Here is a 17,366-nt window from a genome sequence, read left to right as displayed (position 1 = left end):
ATTTTCTGCATAAAATTTCACAACTTGAGTGGATTTTTAAGTGCTACCAGAAATACTTATGTACACTGATACAAAATTCCCATTGATCCCATACTACTTTTATAAAGGTTAACGTTGATTAGTACCTAACCAGCTGTGCATTGTCGTGTGGTTTCTGAGGTAATAATTTCAGTTTCCTCCAGTCCAGAAACTCATGAAGACTTGTAAAAGGGTCTTGAGTTATAGAGCACTTGTCTGAATCATTCCACACTTCCACTCCAACCAAGGCCACCCGAATGTTCAATGGTCTGAAAAACTAAGTCAGAAAACAATACATTAAAAAAGATTTTTCATAGAATATTTGATCACACATTCTTTACTTTTATTCATAATCAGCAACTTGATTTACATTTCCTTATGAAATTACCATTTTATAACACAGAGGTCCCCACTCTTTTGACTTATAAATTAAGAAATTGTAGGCCTGATGCTATCTGCTGATCATCGAGTTGACTGGTAAGGATTGAGGTTGCTTGTATATATTACCCTAGGTGAGCAAGTGGTTGACTGGAGCGAGACACAACACTGGAATAGTGGTGCATTAAAAAGGTATTTAATGCTGGGAATTAATACAACTTTATAATAACTATTTGACATGTGTAGAGCGAGTCTTTCATCTCAAAGGTATCCTAGGGCTGGTCTCATTAGACCAGAAGGTAAGAAAAGCAAGCAACTTAATCAAGACATGGCCTTCTTTCATTTGGGACCGTGTATTTGGGAAATATCCAGGTTTTAAGAACTTTCCTAAACTGAAGAAGGTTTGTGCTAGCTCTCAGGGGGGCTGGTAGCATGTGCCATAGTTGTGCTGCCCTCACTGAGAAAGCCCACCCGCCATGTCTCACTTTCCGAAATTTTGGAATACATGGGAGATTAGCAGAAGAAGAGCATATGTTCCTTGATGGGATATAGCATTTGAATTTTCTCTGTAGGGGTATGGACCCTGTTTCCTGAATTGCCTTAAATATCATGCATAGTGACTTGAATGCAGTTCTTTCCTTCACTGGAAGCCAGTGAAGTTCCTTCACGGCTTCAGAGGAGGAAGCATATCTTGGTTTATTCAGTGCCAGTTTTGCAGCTGCAGCTTGCCGTCTGTACAGTCCCTTTATTAGATATTCTGATGCTCCTAATGAGAGGGCATTACAATAGTCAATCCTACTTAAGCTAGTACTTTGAACTACATATGTTCTTGCTGGCAGTGGTAGCATCAGTATATTTTTTTCAGGTTATGAAGCAGTGCAAACCATGTTGCTGCTGTCTTATTAACATGGGTCTCCATAGACAGCTTATTTTAAAAACATACTCCAAAATTATGCACCACCTGAGATGTTTCTGGATTTCCTTTATTTGACCAGGGCCAGACGTTAATCAGGGAGACTATCTGGGAGCTTAGAAGTTCTGTTTTGTCTCCATTAAACTTTAAGGAGTTGTTGTTTAGCCACTGCACAACCTCCCTTAAGTAATTGTGGACTACTTCTAATTGGACTGGTCTGTCATTGTCTAAGGAGAGGATTAACTGCGTATCATCTGCATAGTTGACAAAGCTGATACCATAGGATTCAATGAGTGACATTAAAGGACATAGATAAATATTAAAAAGGAAAGGGCTGAGCCCTGACGTACACTGTTCTGCACTGTTTAATACTCTGAGCGGAAAGAGGGAAGTGAGATCACTTGAGTTCTGTTTGTTAAGTAAGAATTGATCCAGTCCAGTAGTGCCCCGTCCACACCCATCTTTACTAATCTAGACATAAATACTTTATGATTAACCGTGTCAAACACGGTTGACAAATCAAGAAAAATCAAAACCACTGTTTGACCTCTGTCTACTGTCATCTGGTAGTTCATCCATGGATAGAATCAGTTTTTCCAGGTAAGTAGACAGTTTCTTATTCACATACTTTTCCATAATTTTGAATGGGTATGGTACGTGGGACAAGGCAATTAATTACTTAGCACTGATGGGTCTGCTGTTGACTTTTTTAGCAGTGGTGTTATTAGTACTGTTTTACAGACCTGTGGGACTATACCTGTATTCAAGGCTTGATTACAGATTTTTAGCAGTGGAGGAATAGTTTTGTCTGCTAATCGTTTCCATATTCTTGGTTGTATAGGGTCCAATAAGGAGTATGATGATTTGGACATTGCTAAGGCTCTGAAATTTTACTCAGTCATTGATTCAATGGACTCTAATTTGGTAGACAGGAGTGGTATGGCATTCGTGCACTACGGAGTAGAACAAATCAACAGAGAGAAATGTATAAGGAAATTGAAGGCAATTAGAGATATAACATGTAAACATCTGTAGTGAGAGTGGACAGGGGATTAGTAGAAAATTAAGATGAGCACGCGTGCACTTAGATATTGTTGGTGACCCATCAATGAATCAGTGGATGATGATGGGACTGAGTCGGTAATTGTGTAAAAAACGTTTTTAAGGAGTGTGGCAGTATTGCATAATGTAGGCTTTAAAACTGCCAGGCAGTAGACCTGGAGGTCAGCCATTAAAAGGTTGCAGTTTATAATACAGGAAAGAATGGATTATTGGCTGGTAGTTGTTTTGAATACTACATTAGGGGATACATGGTTTTCTCCGATTATAGTGGAACACTGTAACTATTTGGCAATTTTTAATGATCTTTTTAATGTAGATTGATTTGATTTTATTAGAGTACGTTTGGCCACAATGTAAAAATATAGCTGCCTTTTACACAAACATTATAAACTAGATACGAATTCTAAACTTAGAAAAATGTGTTTGCATGTTGAGATGCACTAGCTTATAGTGTATACGATTGAGGGAGTTTGGGGTGTGTGGGAAGTTCCTCCAAGCTTTCAACCTATTGAATTTTATAAAAAGGGTTTTTTGCAAGACTTAACTTATTTTAAATAGACTTTTCTCACAAAACAGACTTACTTAATTGATTGAGTTTTGAATGGTGCATTATCACATTTTTTAAAGTATATATTTACATTTATTTTTTGAATGTTTTAGCTTTTCACCTTTATTATTTCGAGTTTCCACTACAATTAAAAGTGGAGTATCATTGTGTTGTGGATTACAGTGTCAGATGAGTATTCAAGTTTTAGATGTTAACACTGAGAGGACATACATTTATCTGAAAACTAATCAAACAGCCTGAAACAATTTCTTTTGTTTTGCGGAGTAGCTCGCCATATAGTAGAGATGCTTACCTCATCATTCACGAAGTCCTAAATAAGTGTATATCTAGACAGCAGGACTATTAATAATCAGATATGAAACATAATTGTTTACTATCAAAACATGTATAGTTGATTTATTATGTGTATTGTCATATCAAAAATACATATATCTGTACACATAAACATGCATAGATGTGACTGAAATTCATAAAAGAGAGACAGTGCCCCTATATGTCAGACAAACTTCTCATTTTTACTACATATAATCTGCCCCAACTCACCATACTATCATTCAAACCATGCTCCACACTCACACAAACACAACCACATGAAGAAGATGCACGATTCGGTGAAAGACCTGCAGATGTGGTCGCACCTTCTTTAGGGCACTTACATGATTTAAGCTGGGGGCAGCAAAAAGAGACTATACCTCCACTGGTGTCTCTGGTTGCTAACGCTCGATGGAATCAAGTAGAGACTCATTTCCCAAAGGTTTAGCAGCTTGAGTTTTCAGGTTGTGGCGGCGGCCACACCACAAAGCAGTGGGAACCTCGTATATTGGATTCCCGAGCGAATACTGACAGGTCCATTATTTTACTCTGGTGTGACTTAACTTATTCTAGTCAGAGCCTACACCTTATAGAATTGATGAATGGCTAGACGGGCCTTTCTTTCACTGCATCACGCTGTCCGCTTGGATTACGCTTGAGTTGACATACTTTAGGATACCTACATCTATAATTAAGTGGATTGGTTTGTTCGGCTTTTTTTCTTTCTTCCCTCTATTTGGGAAATTGTCTCTACCTGATTCCATCGAACTATAGCAACCAGAGATGCCAGTGGATGTATAGTCTCTTTTTGCTGACCCCAGCTTTGAACCTTTCAGTGCCTTGAAGAAGGTGCGACTGAGTGATACATATATCATTCATTCCCAAATATCTGAATGTTTTTTTAATCTATACAAATGTAAATTCAACTTCAACTATTACTTTTAATTCATCTGTGTGAGCAGTGCCCAATATCCTCCTAACTCTGCTTTGTGTTTTGATCAAAACCCTACCTTTTATTTCTGATTAAAAACTTGTGTAGATCAACCAAAACACTCTCTCATTCCGTCATGTAGTCAGATGTCAAGAATGTGTTTGAAGTAGGACAATCCGCCTCACTAAGAATCAGAATTGGTAACTACATATAATCTCACTTGGGAGGAAGAGGATACATGTGAAAGAAGCATTTGAATTCATGCCACTCCTAAAAATCAACCTAAGATCTATGTTATATGCTGGCATGGTACATAGAACTCTGCCCTCGATAACCAAAGCAGTTACTGAATGCTGGCAGGAGGCTTTTTGATGGATGGAATGTCACTCTAAAACTGCACAAAAGATTTCCATATGTGTGGGCCATTGACTAGAACGTATGACAGATCTGCCTTGTTTCAAACATTAGGACTACATTTGAATAACAAAGCTTGGGAAAATATGTGTGGGGTGGGCGTACCACATCAGATCATTTTAAACTCCTTGTCAAGAATTCTATTTACACCTATCAATTCTTTGAATACATACAGGTATGCCATGTGCTGGAAACCCACATACTCTGCTCAAATCCACTGGAGGTCAAATTCACTGTTAAATGCCTTGGAAACTAAAAAGCGTACCAAACATACCAAACACTAGTCGTTCATGCATTTGACAAGATCCAAACATTTAAAGCACATTGGGAGACAGATTTAGGGCATTTGGAAGAGGCCGATAGGAGAGATGCCCTGATGGCTCCACAAGTTGTGTCCATCTCAGTTGAACAATGTTCAATCAAATTAACATACCTACAAAGAATATATGACGCCCAGAGCAACTCTGGAGAATGAATAGGAGTACATCACCTGAAGGTTTATTATTTAAAGTGTCACTTGAGAACATCTTTCACATTGTATCTGAATACACAGTCATCTTGAAAGTATTAGGTTGGTGTAAGAAACTAGGTTGTTGATTGAGGGGGCGAAACCCTACTCAACAGCAGCCACAATCCTTGTTAGGGTGAAGTCACAAGCAAAACTCAAATTAGCCTGTGCTCAACTATCTGGTAGCTTGACACAGAGCAGTCAGGCTTAACTTATAGGCAATGTGTAAAGTATTTGTACAAAAATTCATACAGTAATAAAGTGACACACAACACAAGAAAAACCCCACACCAATTTAGAAAAATAGAGTAAGAAAAAATGGAAGACCAAAAGGACAAAAATACAATGAGTAGAACCCGAGATATTAAATTCTAAAGATTTAAGTGAAAATACCGCCAAAAAAACAAAAAGCACCAATGGGGGATATCTGGTCACGCCAGACAGAGACAAAGTCACAAGTTCAGGCCAACCAATATGGAGTGCATTCCGTCTACAGGGACCCAGTTAGGCCAGCTGAACAAAGTACCTTAAGTCCTGGTTGCAGAGCCATGCGTAGTCCCACACTGAGGATACGCTGCGCAACGATGATTCTTTGGAGCTTTGAAGCTGCGATCCAAGTTCCTGCGCCATGGTCGAGGATGCTGTCAATGAGGACGTAACGCACACTCCCTGTTTCTGAAGAAGCTACAGGACTTGTGATGTGGAGTCCTGTGTCATTGTTGAGGATGCCAACGATGAAGGGCTTGCGATACGAAGGCTTGCATCAAGGATGTATTAGACAGCGTTGGTTCCAGGGAGACTGCAGTGCAGAGGGTGCATCATGCATCAGTCCTGATGCAGTGTTTGGTTAAATGCGTTGCAGTGCCTCCAATTAGGAGGTTCTAGAAGGCGATGTGTTGGTTCCGCTGGGAACACAGTTCAGCTGGCAGAGCATTTTGCGGCCCACTTCCAAGGTGCAAGGACTGGGGTGGCACCACTTGGGGAAAGGAATTACAGCTGGCAGAGTCCAGGTGCTGGGCGCAAGATAGAGGATGCCTATTCTGTCCCTGAGGATTTGGATCAGGAGGCAAGCCAACTAGCCAATGGAGTCACTCTGGTGGTCCTGGGTTCAAGATGTGGGTCCTGTCTTTCTCAATCAGGAAGGAGGGCAGCAGGCCATCACAGCAGGGCAGCAAAGATTCCAGAGGATTCCCTTTGAAGTCCATGAAGTTTCCTGACTCCCCTGCCCTGGCTCCAAGCGGGCTGAAGGGGTAATTCAGTGGTGACAAGTCCTTTATGTCAAGGCAGAGCACAGCCTATTCAGTTGCTCGTAGGGCTGTGCCCAGCTCCGGCCCCCATCCAGGCAGCAGATGGCCCATCCAGACACATCTAATCCCGCTATTGTCTGACTGTCTGGAAGGAATTCACAAAGTCCAACTACCAACTACACTCAGTCATGTGACCTAGGACAGGCTGCAGGCACTAAATAGCAAAGGGCAGGAAAATTTCAACTTTCTAAAAGTGGCATTTTCAAAATTGTCATTTAAAATCCGACTTTACCATTAAAAAGGACTTTTAATTACTATTTAATAAATATCAAACAAGAAACGATAACCTGTTCCCAATCAAACTTTAGCACTTATTAAATGTAATAAGACAACCCAATGTTATCCTGTAGGATGAAAAATTAATTTAGGAGTTTTGCACTTCCATGACACGTAAAACTTAAAAGTACATGCCCAACCTTTTAATTACAATGCACCATGCCATGTGGGCTTCCTAGGGTCTATCTTAGGGGTGACACATATACAATCAAAGGGGAGTTAAAGATTTGGCAAGTGGGTTATATTGCCAAGTCGAATTGGCAGTTTAAAAAACTCCATTCAGGCTGCAATGGTAGGCCTTGGGCATATTTTAACGAGCTATTTATGTGGGTGTCACAATAAGTGCTGCAGGCCCACTAGTAGCATTTAATTTACAGGGTATATGGTATACCACTCTACAGGGGACTTATAAGTAAATTAAAAATGTTCATCATGTGTAAGCCAATTTTACCATGTTTAAAGGCGAGAGCACAAGGACTTTAGCACTGGTTAGCAATGGTAAAGTACAGGTCCAATAGTTGGCCACTTCTATCCCAAAATGGTTCTCTTGAGAGAGATGGAAGAAGAGGCATATATGAAGGGGCAACACTCACTGATAGGACTAGGACTATTAATGGCAAAACGAGATCGAGCTACATATTGGAGATCTAGAACAGCGTCTCCGATAACTGAGTGGCTGACTGGAAAAGATATATGTTTAGCCACAGAATTCACAATCTATAAGGCAAGAGGATGTTCACAAGATCGAGGGAACGTGGCTAGTTTATTTTAAAACAAAATAAAAATTCCATGATAACGTTTGAAAATTATAAAAATCAATGCGTTCCATGACATTGTAATTTTAAAGTTTATAAGTTATATTGCCTATGAGAACTACCTTTGTACTAGGAACTCAAAACGACAAGCATAAAGCTTTTGGAACTCCTGTTCTTCAAGGCCATTGACTAAACCTGCCACACCCTATTATAGGCTCCCCTTTTAGGTTCCTCTTTTTGTATGTCTAAAGGTATCAAATATAACTATATGTTCTACAGTATACTATGTACTTCACACAAAACTGCTAGAAATTAACTAAATTGCTGCTGCTCGGAGGTCAGCATCATAGCAGGATGTGATGCCCATTAAATCACCAAGAGTAACCCAAGTAAATATTGAAGTAAATGTATAAATGTGTAAATGAACTGCTTTTTGGGTTACTAAGAAAAGTAAGTGGATTTTCTGCAGTAAATTGGTGGTCATCAACATTTTTAATAACCCCTGTTTCGCTATGCTATCATGAATATGCAAAGAATCCTTGATCAATCGACAAGGACCTTGCACCCAGTTTCCAACACAATATGGACTTCCCAAAGTTCAACAAGGTATTTCTGTTCTGTCCGTGCTCTGTAAAAATGTTTTAACAATAGTGCACATGAAACATGAAACATTATTTTGACCTCTAATGTCATTCACTCAAACTTACTCACAGAAAGGTTTGCAATTTATCATTAAGAAACCATAATTTCACATTCTCTCATTTTCAACCCTCCCGCAAGTCGGACAAAGTTTTTTTTGAAAACAGGCAATTGGTGGGTTATGTTGCAAGAAATATTAAGAACGTCTTCTAGGGGACATATTTCATAATGACGCCTGAGTTATTTCACTCGCTTTCTATGTCAATTTTATTCTTCTAAAGATAGACTATATATAATTTACCAGGATATAAAATTAACTCGGTGTACCTGCTGTCTTCAGTCAGCCATACAAACCATGGGCTGCATTTGTAAGAGTGAATCCGTCTGTTTTGCGATTCAGGGATATGATTCACAAAGAAAGATGGAAAATGTCTGCATAATTTCAGGACTAATTTCGGATTTGGTTTCCACAAATAATTCCAAGGGCACTGTAAAGCATCGATTGTAAAAGCTCTCCCCAGTTCCTCACATGCTTATACATTGCAGTGCTTAATTTGAGCCGGAGCTTTCCGGTGCTGAGCTCCGGCACTTAATTGGTTACCGGTGCTCGGCCCGGCACCTAATTGTCAACACCACACTTAGGGCAGTCAGGCACAAGGTGGCGCTGCTCATGTAATTTAGAGATGAGCAGTATAACAGTTGTTTAGGAAAACAATATACATAAAAAAATTTCTCATACCTGCCTCCCAAGCCATTACTTTAGCTTTGGGGACATGGAATAATCTGCACTGTTGCATTTACCTGCGAGAGAGATGGTTAGTAGTTATTTTGTCCGCAATGGCAGGGGTGATGGGTGCTGCAAGCTCCAGTGGCCTCCTGGTCAGAGCCCCGGCACTTAATATTTTACAAATTAAGCACTGATACATTGACACATTTGGAAATGTAATACGTGTATAATTCCTAATCTGAAAATGTTATTTTTAGGTGCACTTATAACGAAAGAGTTTTTCCCGGCAGACACTCCTTCCTCAATGCCACCACCAACGTCTTGTTTTTTGCCCTGAAAATTGGCGCACCCCTGCCACCGACAGGAGAAAACTTTCAGCAGGAACCTGTTGAAGTGGTTGGAGTGCACCTAATTTGACATGTAACACCGTCCTGGACCACCCACAACCAGTCATTATTAGTAGATTGAGTCACACGGAAAGTTCCTTCAGACTGGCAGAATCTTTTTAAGTGTGAGTACATTCACGCTCTTGGACTCAACTTGAATTTGTCACTTATGCGTGTTGATTTTTGTGAATCGGGAATAATAGAGATAAGGAGGAATCTGGTGCCCTGCAATGACAAAGGTACTGATGAGAGACAGAAAGACAGAAAGACAGAGACAGCGAGTGTGCAAGAGGTGGCAATAGAGTGACAGTGAAATAGAGAGGGAGGAGAATTAGTCTAAGATTCACAATACAGTACCAAGTATGACAGGTTACTATTTCTTAGAGTCCATTTTTCCTTAGTTAACTAAAATACTGTTTAAACTTTGAAGTTCTTCATATTTGTGTTACCAATTCTGGAATGGTCCTTATTTGCAAGCATGGGCTATCCAACAATCAGCGGAGAAACAATAGCCCATGTGGTGTGGGGCCCTCTTGTTATGTTTCATAGGGTACTCCAATATAGGCCCGAGTATTCTCCCAACCTTTCACTACATAACGGGTGTTGGTATTGACCTATTGCCTAGTTAAGCGCCTCATAAAATGTTATGTGGTTTTCCCCGAAAACAAGCCTAATTAATTATGCATGAAGATTCTCTGCATAAGAACTATATATAAGCGTCATCTCTTCTGTCATCCCCGGCCGACATGACACCGCAAGGTAGAATCCCCTGAGGGTACCTTTTTTGGTATATATACACCATGGGCCAGATGTACAACCATTTTTTTGCAGTCGCAAAGGGGTTTTAGGCCTGTTTGCGACTGCAAAAAATGTGTGGCCCATGTTCCAACCCTATTTTGCGAGTTCCTAATCAATTAGCGACTCCAAAATAGGGTTGGCGACTCGCTATTAGGAAGGGGCGTTCCAAGGGCGTCCCTTCCTAATAGCGACTCCAAAACCTATGTATGAATGTTTTGCGACCGCAATTGCAGTCGCAAAACACTCGCAGTTTACCACCCTCCTCAGAAGGGTGGTAAGGCACTCGCAAACGGGAAAGGGTCCCCAGGGGACTCCTTCCCCTTTGAGAATGCATGCCCAATTATTTTTTAATGGCAGGCAGTGGTCCCAGGGACTACTGCCTGCCCTTAAAAAATTCAACTGAAAAGATTAATTTTTATTTTTTAAATGCATCCCGTTTTCCTTTAAGGAAAACGGACAGCAGTTAAAAAACACAGAAACTGCTTTATTTAAAGGCAGTCCCAGACAATGGTGGTCTGCTGACCCCAGCAGGCCACCAATCCCTGGGAGTGCTAGCCATTCCCAATGGGGTCGCAAATTGCGACTGCCTCATTAATATTCATGAGGCATGACATTTGCAAACTAATTGGGAATCGCCAACAGTGTCTCAGATACTCTTGTACATAGCATTTTGCGACTCGCAAATTGCGATTCGCAATTTGTCGCAATTTGCGAGTTGCAAAATGCTATGGTCGTACATCTGGCCCCATATCTTTGTCAGGGCAGACAGAGGAGAAAGACTTCCATGCTGACACACTGCCGCGAGACGCTGAGGTTCCTGCACGCAGGCACTCCAGCTCGCAGTGGTCTGACATCCCTCGTGGGGTGTCCATCTCGAGACCAAGACAGGTCCCACAGTCTCTCACTTCAGGTAATGGGGTTGGCTTCAGCCTAGGGGCATTCTTGGCTCTACACCTATATACATGCTACGTACACTTAGTAACATCTAGTTAGAGTTGCATCGTAGGAGTACACATTACTATTGTCAAGTATTTTTATACCTGCCTGTATTCACTGTTTTAGCACTATGGTAGGAATCTACCATCCATTTACTCTATTTGTGCTTACAATCATTTATATCTGTTTCTCTCTAATGGTTGTTTCAGCACACCTATTTTACACTAGAATTATGCTGGTTCAATAAATGCTTATTGAAAACGTCCCCACTGTGTATTCTGTGTATCTCTCTGAGACAAAGTGAGCACAAGTGACTGAGCGAAAAGCACTGTACTGTTTCAACGATCCCTGATGGGACACTGTTGTCATGTTCAATAGTTGCCAAGAACTATTCTCTCCTTGGTAAGAGGAGTTTACAGTGGCACTGTGAGCTAGCTGGTACACAGGCGAACATACCCGGTGGGGGTGTCTGGAATCAGTTTGAACACCAATCCTACAGTCTATGTTGTCTGAACACGTAGATCCTATATAGGTTTATAGGAACTACATGACACTCTGGCACTGTGCGGGGGCAGTGGGCTCCTGGGCTGAGAGCTCCTGACTGGGTCTGGAGCGTGGGGTGCCACCCTCCATTTACTTTGCAGGGGGGCCCCCTCAAGTTTCCTTATGCCACTGCCAACAATGAGCTATAACGTTTGTACAATTTGAAACTTTAAAAAAATATAATATTGCCCTCAACTTTGTGAATGCTCTTCTTACATGCCCGTGCGAAGTGAATGCTGTGACGTTTGGGAACATTTTGATTTCAGAGCTTTTATCTTTTAGGGTGCCACTGGAGTTACCAGTTTTTAGTTTGAAATGAACTAAGAGCTCCAGAACAGCACTGCATTACTATCTATACACAAAGAAAAACAAAGAAAAAAGTCCCCAAGTCACCAAGACCATCTTTGGTTAGGTACGACTGGAAACTTCAACCATAAAAATGACAACTATACCCAAGCACACAAGGGCTTGCGGGGGATGAATTCCAATGCTCATGCAAACAGGAGTTTGCACAAAGATCCCGATTCCGAGCCGTGCAATAATGACCACATCCCTGTTGTTCTTTCTCTAATAGATTTTGCCTGGTCAAGCCTGCCAAAATGTATCGGGAAAAGGCCTGGAAAAAGGCAAAGTGTGTGGACTTCAGTGACTTCAATACAGATACTTACTCTTCATTTCCAAGGGCAAACATGAAATGGAGCGATTGACTGCACCAGATAAACACCTTACTCCGAGGCAATGGTTTATACTGGATTTAGTTGGGTGTAGTAAATACCTCACCACAGGAAGTAGGCAATTTTGCAGCCTTGACGTTTTATACATAATTATAGAGTTGATGCATTTGCTTAGTACTACATCTGCTGCATAATATCCACATTTAACCCCAAAAAAATCCAGATCAAAGGTTACCAAAACACATGGCATACTGTTTTGCTGCACACTGGAAGGCACGTTGTAAAGGTTGGCTGGTCACCTTCCTGATACCTATTGCTGTATTTGGGTGTCAGACTGGTACCAATGAGGTGAAACCTCTGCCCAGATTGTGTTAACGTGCAAAAATCGCTTCATTTGGTTCCCACCTGCCACATAATTCCTGTGACCCTTCCTTAACTTCATCCTCATAACGAGTGTGATAATATTAGGTGGGAGCGCATCTCACAGGGGAAATGGGCGTTTCTGAGAGGGAAAAACTATTGAAGTATGTGACCACCCACAAACTCAGAAGTGTGTGGATGTTCACATACATTTTCTGTCATCTCCCACCTGGTAAAACTCCCTCCTAAAATCTAATCCTGTCAGGGGCATGGGCTAATTTATATTCAGGGTGGGAAAGTAAAAATGGCACCCAATAAGTTATTGGGCGGTAAAGGATAAGGTTTTAAAACAGATGTCACACACTGAGCCTGCCCCCCAGCCCAATGGATCGTCGTTAATGATCTTTAACAGCCACTTAAGCTCCAGTGCGAGCTGACACCACCCTGCCTTGCTTCTCAACAGGCAATCTCTCTGTTGCTAAATGTAGGAACATCCTTCCCCGGTGGCCTAGTGGATTGAATCATTCAGCTCAAAAGTCAGTCAAAAATGTGTTTCCTGTGTTTTTTAGAAGGTATTGATGACCTCTCCATCTCACACATTCATATTTTGATCAGTGTTCTGCTTCGTGTGTCGTTATAGGCATGCAAATCACATATTAACACATGGAGTGTTTGTAGGGACACACTATTGCTAAGTAGAATGTATTGGCAAATGCATTTTTATTTAAGGGCATAGTAATGGCATGAAGATGCATATATGAATAGCTGTAAGAATTATGATTGTAGTGTATTGTTGAACATGATTGGAGCTTGTTCAATCAAAAGACTTCTGCTTGCTCATCAGCTAGTATGATAGGGGTGCTGGTAGCCAGTAAGCTGCTTTCCCTGAGCAGACTTTTGGTTGCATTGCTCATCTTTAAGTATGATTGGATCTATATTGCAGTGGCTTGCTACAGCCACCGTTTAACATAAGGGCCATGCTTTGTCCAGATTTCAGGCAGAAAAGAAGAGTCAATGGCATCCTATCAGGAGACATATGCCTATGCTGTTGTAGTTATGAATGAAGACGAGCAACACCACTAAAAAATGGTGCCAACTTCTGTTTCGCTAATCTTGGCAAGCACACCAGGGGCCGGAATATGGAAAGTGCCCCGAGGGCACAACGGGCATGAGCGCCTGCTTTGCACACCCCTGGTGCACTTTGAAATCACAGCAACGGCCGCATTCGCTTGTGCAACCCTTTCTGTAATACAGATAGTGCTGGTGTGCATTTAGTGCCAGCGCTATCACCAGAGGGGTCTTCCTCATTTGCATGAGGGCGTGGCCACATGCACATGAGGGAATCCCTTTGTCTTGCAAAGAAGCTGTTGGTGCACCCCCTAGTGGCAGAACTCTGGAGGGGGGAAAGGGGATCCTATGGATCCCCAGGCATCCCCTTGCAGGCAGGTGCAGTCACTTCCTGCACCTGCCTGCAAGGAGATCTCTCTTGCCTCTACAAATTGCAGGTGAGTTGCCACCTGCACAGTGAAACACGGAGCGGGTGCTTTAAAGCCGCTTCGTTTGTCACTGGAATGTGCTGCCCCCTGGGGCACACTTTCCCTGTTTGCGCCCAGTGTACCTGTTTTAAGGTGCACCGTGCCACAAACAGGGAAAGTGCGCCCTATGTGTAATATGGCCTCAGGAGGATAAACTGTGCTTGTGTACGGTCTGCACTCTATCACTGAAGAAGATGAAAGGCGGGCAGCTTTAGAAGGGTGCTTGTAGCTACTAGACTGGAAGAAGACAATGCTGACTGCAGAGTTGAATGATAACAGGTCAAATGCCTCATGATAAACAGCTCTGCTTGCTCCGTTCACACTAAACATAGTACTAATTTGTTGCTTTTTATATGCTAACTAGTTTTGTAATACGCATTACAAACCTCATTTATAAGTCTGAGGAGTGGTGTCTTGTGTTGCGTAGATTTATTACGCCTCAGTATAAATGCAAAAACAGTATAGAATGGTTCACATAGTCATGTTAGGTAATATTCCCTAGTATTCAATATGTAGTACGTTGCCACATTGTCCTCAACTCCTCAGCAGAAATGAATCAGACTACCGGTATTGTCTTTTGGTGCTAATTCAGCATAGACGGAAGGACAGAAAGAAATATCACAAAACAGAAACATTAAAATGTATCCTACGAGTACCCTAACAGATTGATTGTAGCAACTACACATATTCCACTCCCTGCACAACCAGTGGGAATTTTATTGCAAAGATATACAACGACTCACAAACTGCCCTTTAGTAAAACGTTCTCTAACAATTGTTATAGTCAAGCATTTGTTTCCATGTGAATTACAGAAAAGGAATATGCTGATGGTTACTGCGTACGTTCATACATAGAGGCTCAATTTCATTAGGTCAGTGAGCTTTCATCTGAAAATAAATAGTATCATATTGTATTGTACCAACATATTATTATCAGGTAACATTTTTTACCTGAAGCCCAGACGCACAGCAAATGTATTTAAAATACTATTTCAGTGAAGTACACCAATACTTTTATGTGTCTCTACAATAAACTTTTTTCATTCAAATTTAAAGCTACACAAATGTTTACAAAACCATATTTTTTAGGATACATTTGACATTCATGTACATGTCAATAATACACTTGTTGAACAACATTGTCACAATAGCATTGTTCTAGTTGTGCAGGTTCTACTTTCCGATGCCCAATGCGTTTCGAGACTATGGGCCAGGTGTACAACCATTTTTTGCGGTAGAAACTGGAAATCGGCCCGTTTGCGACCACAAAAAAGGGTCCCGGCATGTACAAATGTATTTTGAGAGTCGGTGACTCCCAAAATAGCATTTGAGACTCCTGCCATTGGGAAAGGGCGTCCTTTCCTAATAGCGAGTCACAATGGAATTTACCTTTGTTTTGCAACCGCATTTGTGGCCGCAAAAAACTCGCAGTTTACCACCTACTCTAAGAAGATGGTAAGCCACTCACAAATGGAAAGGGGTCGCCAGGGGACCCCTTCCTCTTTGTGAGTGTGTGAGAAAATATTTTTTAAATGCATGCCTACTCTGAAAAAGAGAAACGGAAATGAAGGGGCGTCCTTCCTTTCCTAATAGCGAGTCACAATGGAATTTACCATTGTTTTGGCAACCGCATTTGCGGCCGCAAAAAACTCGCAGTTTACTACCTACTTCAAGAAGGTGGTAAGCCACTCACAAACGGGAAGGGGTCCCCAGGGAACCCCTTCCCCTTTGTGAGTGTGTGAGAAAATATGTTTTAAGAGCATGCCTACTCTAAAAAAATGAAACGGAAACGTTTCATTATTATTTTTGAAATGCATCTCGTTTTCTTTTAAGGAAAACGGGTTGCACTTAAAAAAAATCAGCTTTTAAAAAACAAGTAGTCACAGACATGGTGTTCTGCTGACCCCACCAGGCCACCATACCCGAGAGTGCTAGCCATTCCTAATGAGGTGGAAAATAGCACCTGCCTCATGCATATTAATGAGGCAGGCATTTTGCAACCCAATTAGGAATCGCTAACAGTGTCTGAGTCACTGTTGTAAATTGCATTTTGTGAGTTGCAAATTGTGTGCCGCAAATTGACGCAATTTGCGAGTCGCAAAATGTAGGGGTCATACATCTGGACCTCAGTCCCTTCTTCAGGGGCAATGTATTAAATGAACATCCTGCATCATTTATACAAAAATGAAATAAAAATTCAAACCTAAAACATCGTAAGTTGTTAATACACAGCATACACAAGTAATCACTTTGTGTGCTAATTGCTTTGAACTTACACATTATATGTAAACATTTGTGTAGCTTTAAATATGAAGGAAAAGAGTTTACTGGAGAAACTCATAAAAGTATTGGTGTACTTCATTGAAATGGTATGTTAAATCTTTTGCTGTGCACATGGGCTTCAGGATTTCTTTTTTTTACTTGATAATAATATGTTGGTTCACTGTGACGGGTTTGAGGCAGTTATCTGTTCCTATGCAGCACACTAATGTTTATAATTTGACGAGCTCAGGGGGTTAGAGAGTACATAGGTGTGCACAATCAGCCTGTTGATGATCATATTGTATTGTGTCACATCAGTAGCATAACAATAGCCCCTGCTGTGTGGGTGTGGGGTGGCCCGAGCTCCAGGGGGCCCCTTCTGCACTTTGCATGGGCGGCGGACCCTGGCCGGAGAGCTCCTGACTGGGTGCGGAGCATGGGGGGGCCACTCCATGTACTTAGCAGGGGGGCTCTCAAGTTTCATTACGCTACTGTGTCATGTACTTCTTCTTGCAATGTCGTTGTTACTTAAACATATGCATTTTCTGTCCCTTGGTATGCTGGGAAAGGTTTAAGGATAAACATTGTTTCAACCCCTTGACTTGAACTTTCCTCAATGTGAGAGAAATTTAAATTCATTTGAACCCTGAAAATAGAGATCGTTAACAAATTATGGAGCCCTGACCATCACAGTGACACACATTTGAAGTTCATGAAGTTGCTTTATTATTGTCTTTTAGCTCATTTCAAAGCTGTGTCCTTTAAGACCAAGCAATCTCGATTCTCGACGAAGCTGGAAAAAAAATTGCATTCAAATATTGATAATTGTCTCTGTTATTGAACTAAACATACACGAACAGTACCATCCATTCTATAAATACGATTTGATTGATTGGCAAGATATGCATTTATAGTTGTGAAGAAGTGCACATTTTGCCTTTCACAAAATGCACCTTAAGGACTGAGGCATCTTTGCCAAACTGTGGTCTGTGTAACAACTTTTTAGAAGACCTTTCTACAAGATCACCTGACAACTTAGGTACTTGATCCTGCATTCAAGATTG

The 17,366-nt window shown here is 41.2% G+C and overlaps 1 protein-coding gene across 1 annotated transcript in view; it reads right to left on the bottom strand.

Annotated features, from left to right (window-relative positions):
• Window positions 1–17,366, bottom strand: part of ADAM12 (ADAM metallopeptidase domain 12) — a 2,563,649-nt gene that overhangs the window by 939,613 nt on the left and 1,606,670 nt on the right. The window contains exon 9 of the mRNA XM_085606237.1: window positions 126–295. Coding sequence (XP_085462363.1) covers window positions 126–295 — 170 coding nt within the window. The remainder of the gene's footprint in view (window positions 1–125; window positions 296–17,366) is intronic.

Source organism: Triturus cristatus, chromosome 1_2, assembly GCF_964204655.1.
Source record: "Triturus cristatus chromosome 1_2, aTriCri1.1, whole genome shotgun sequence".
Classification (NCBI taxonomy): domain Eukaryota; kingdom Metazoa; phylum Chordata; class Amphibia; order Caudata; family Salamandridae; genus Triturus; species Triturus cristatus.
The sequence above is the reverse complement of the archived record's forward strand: the minus strand, read 5'-3'. Positions and strand labels throughout refer to the sequence as shown.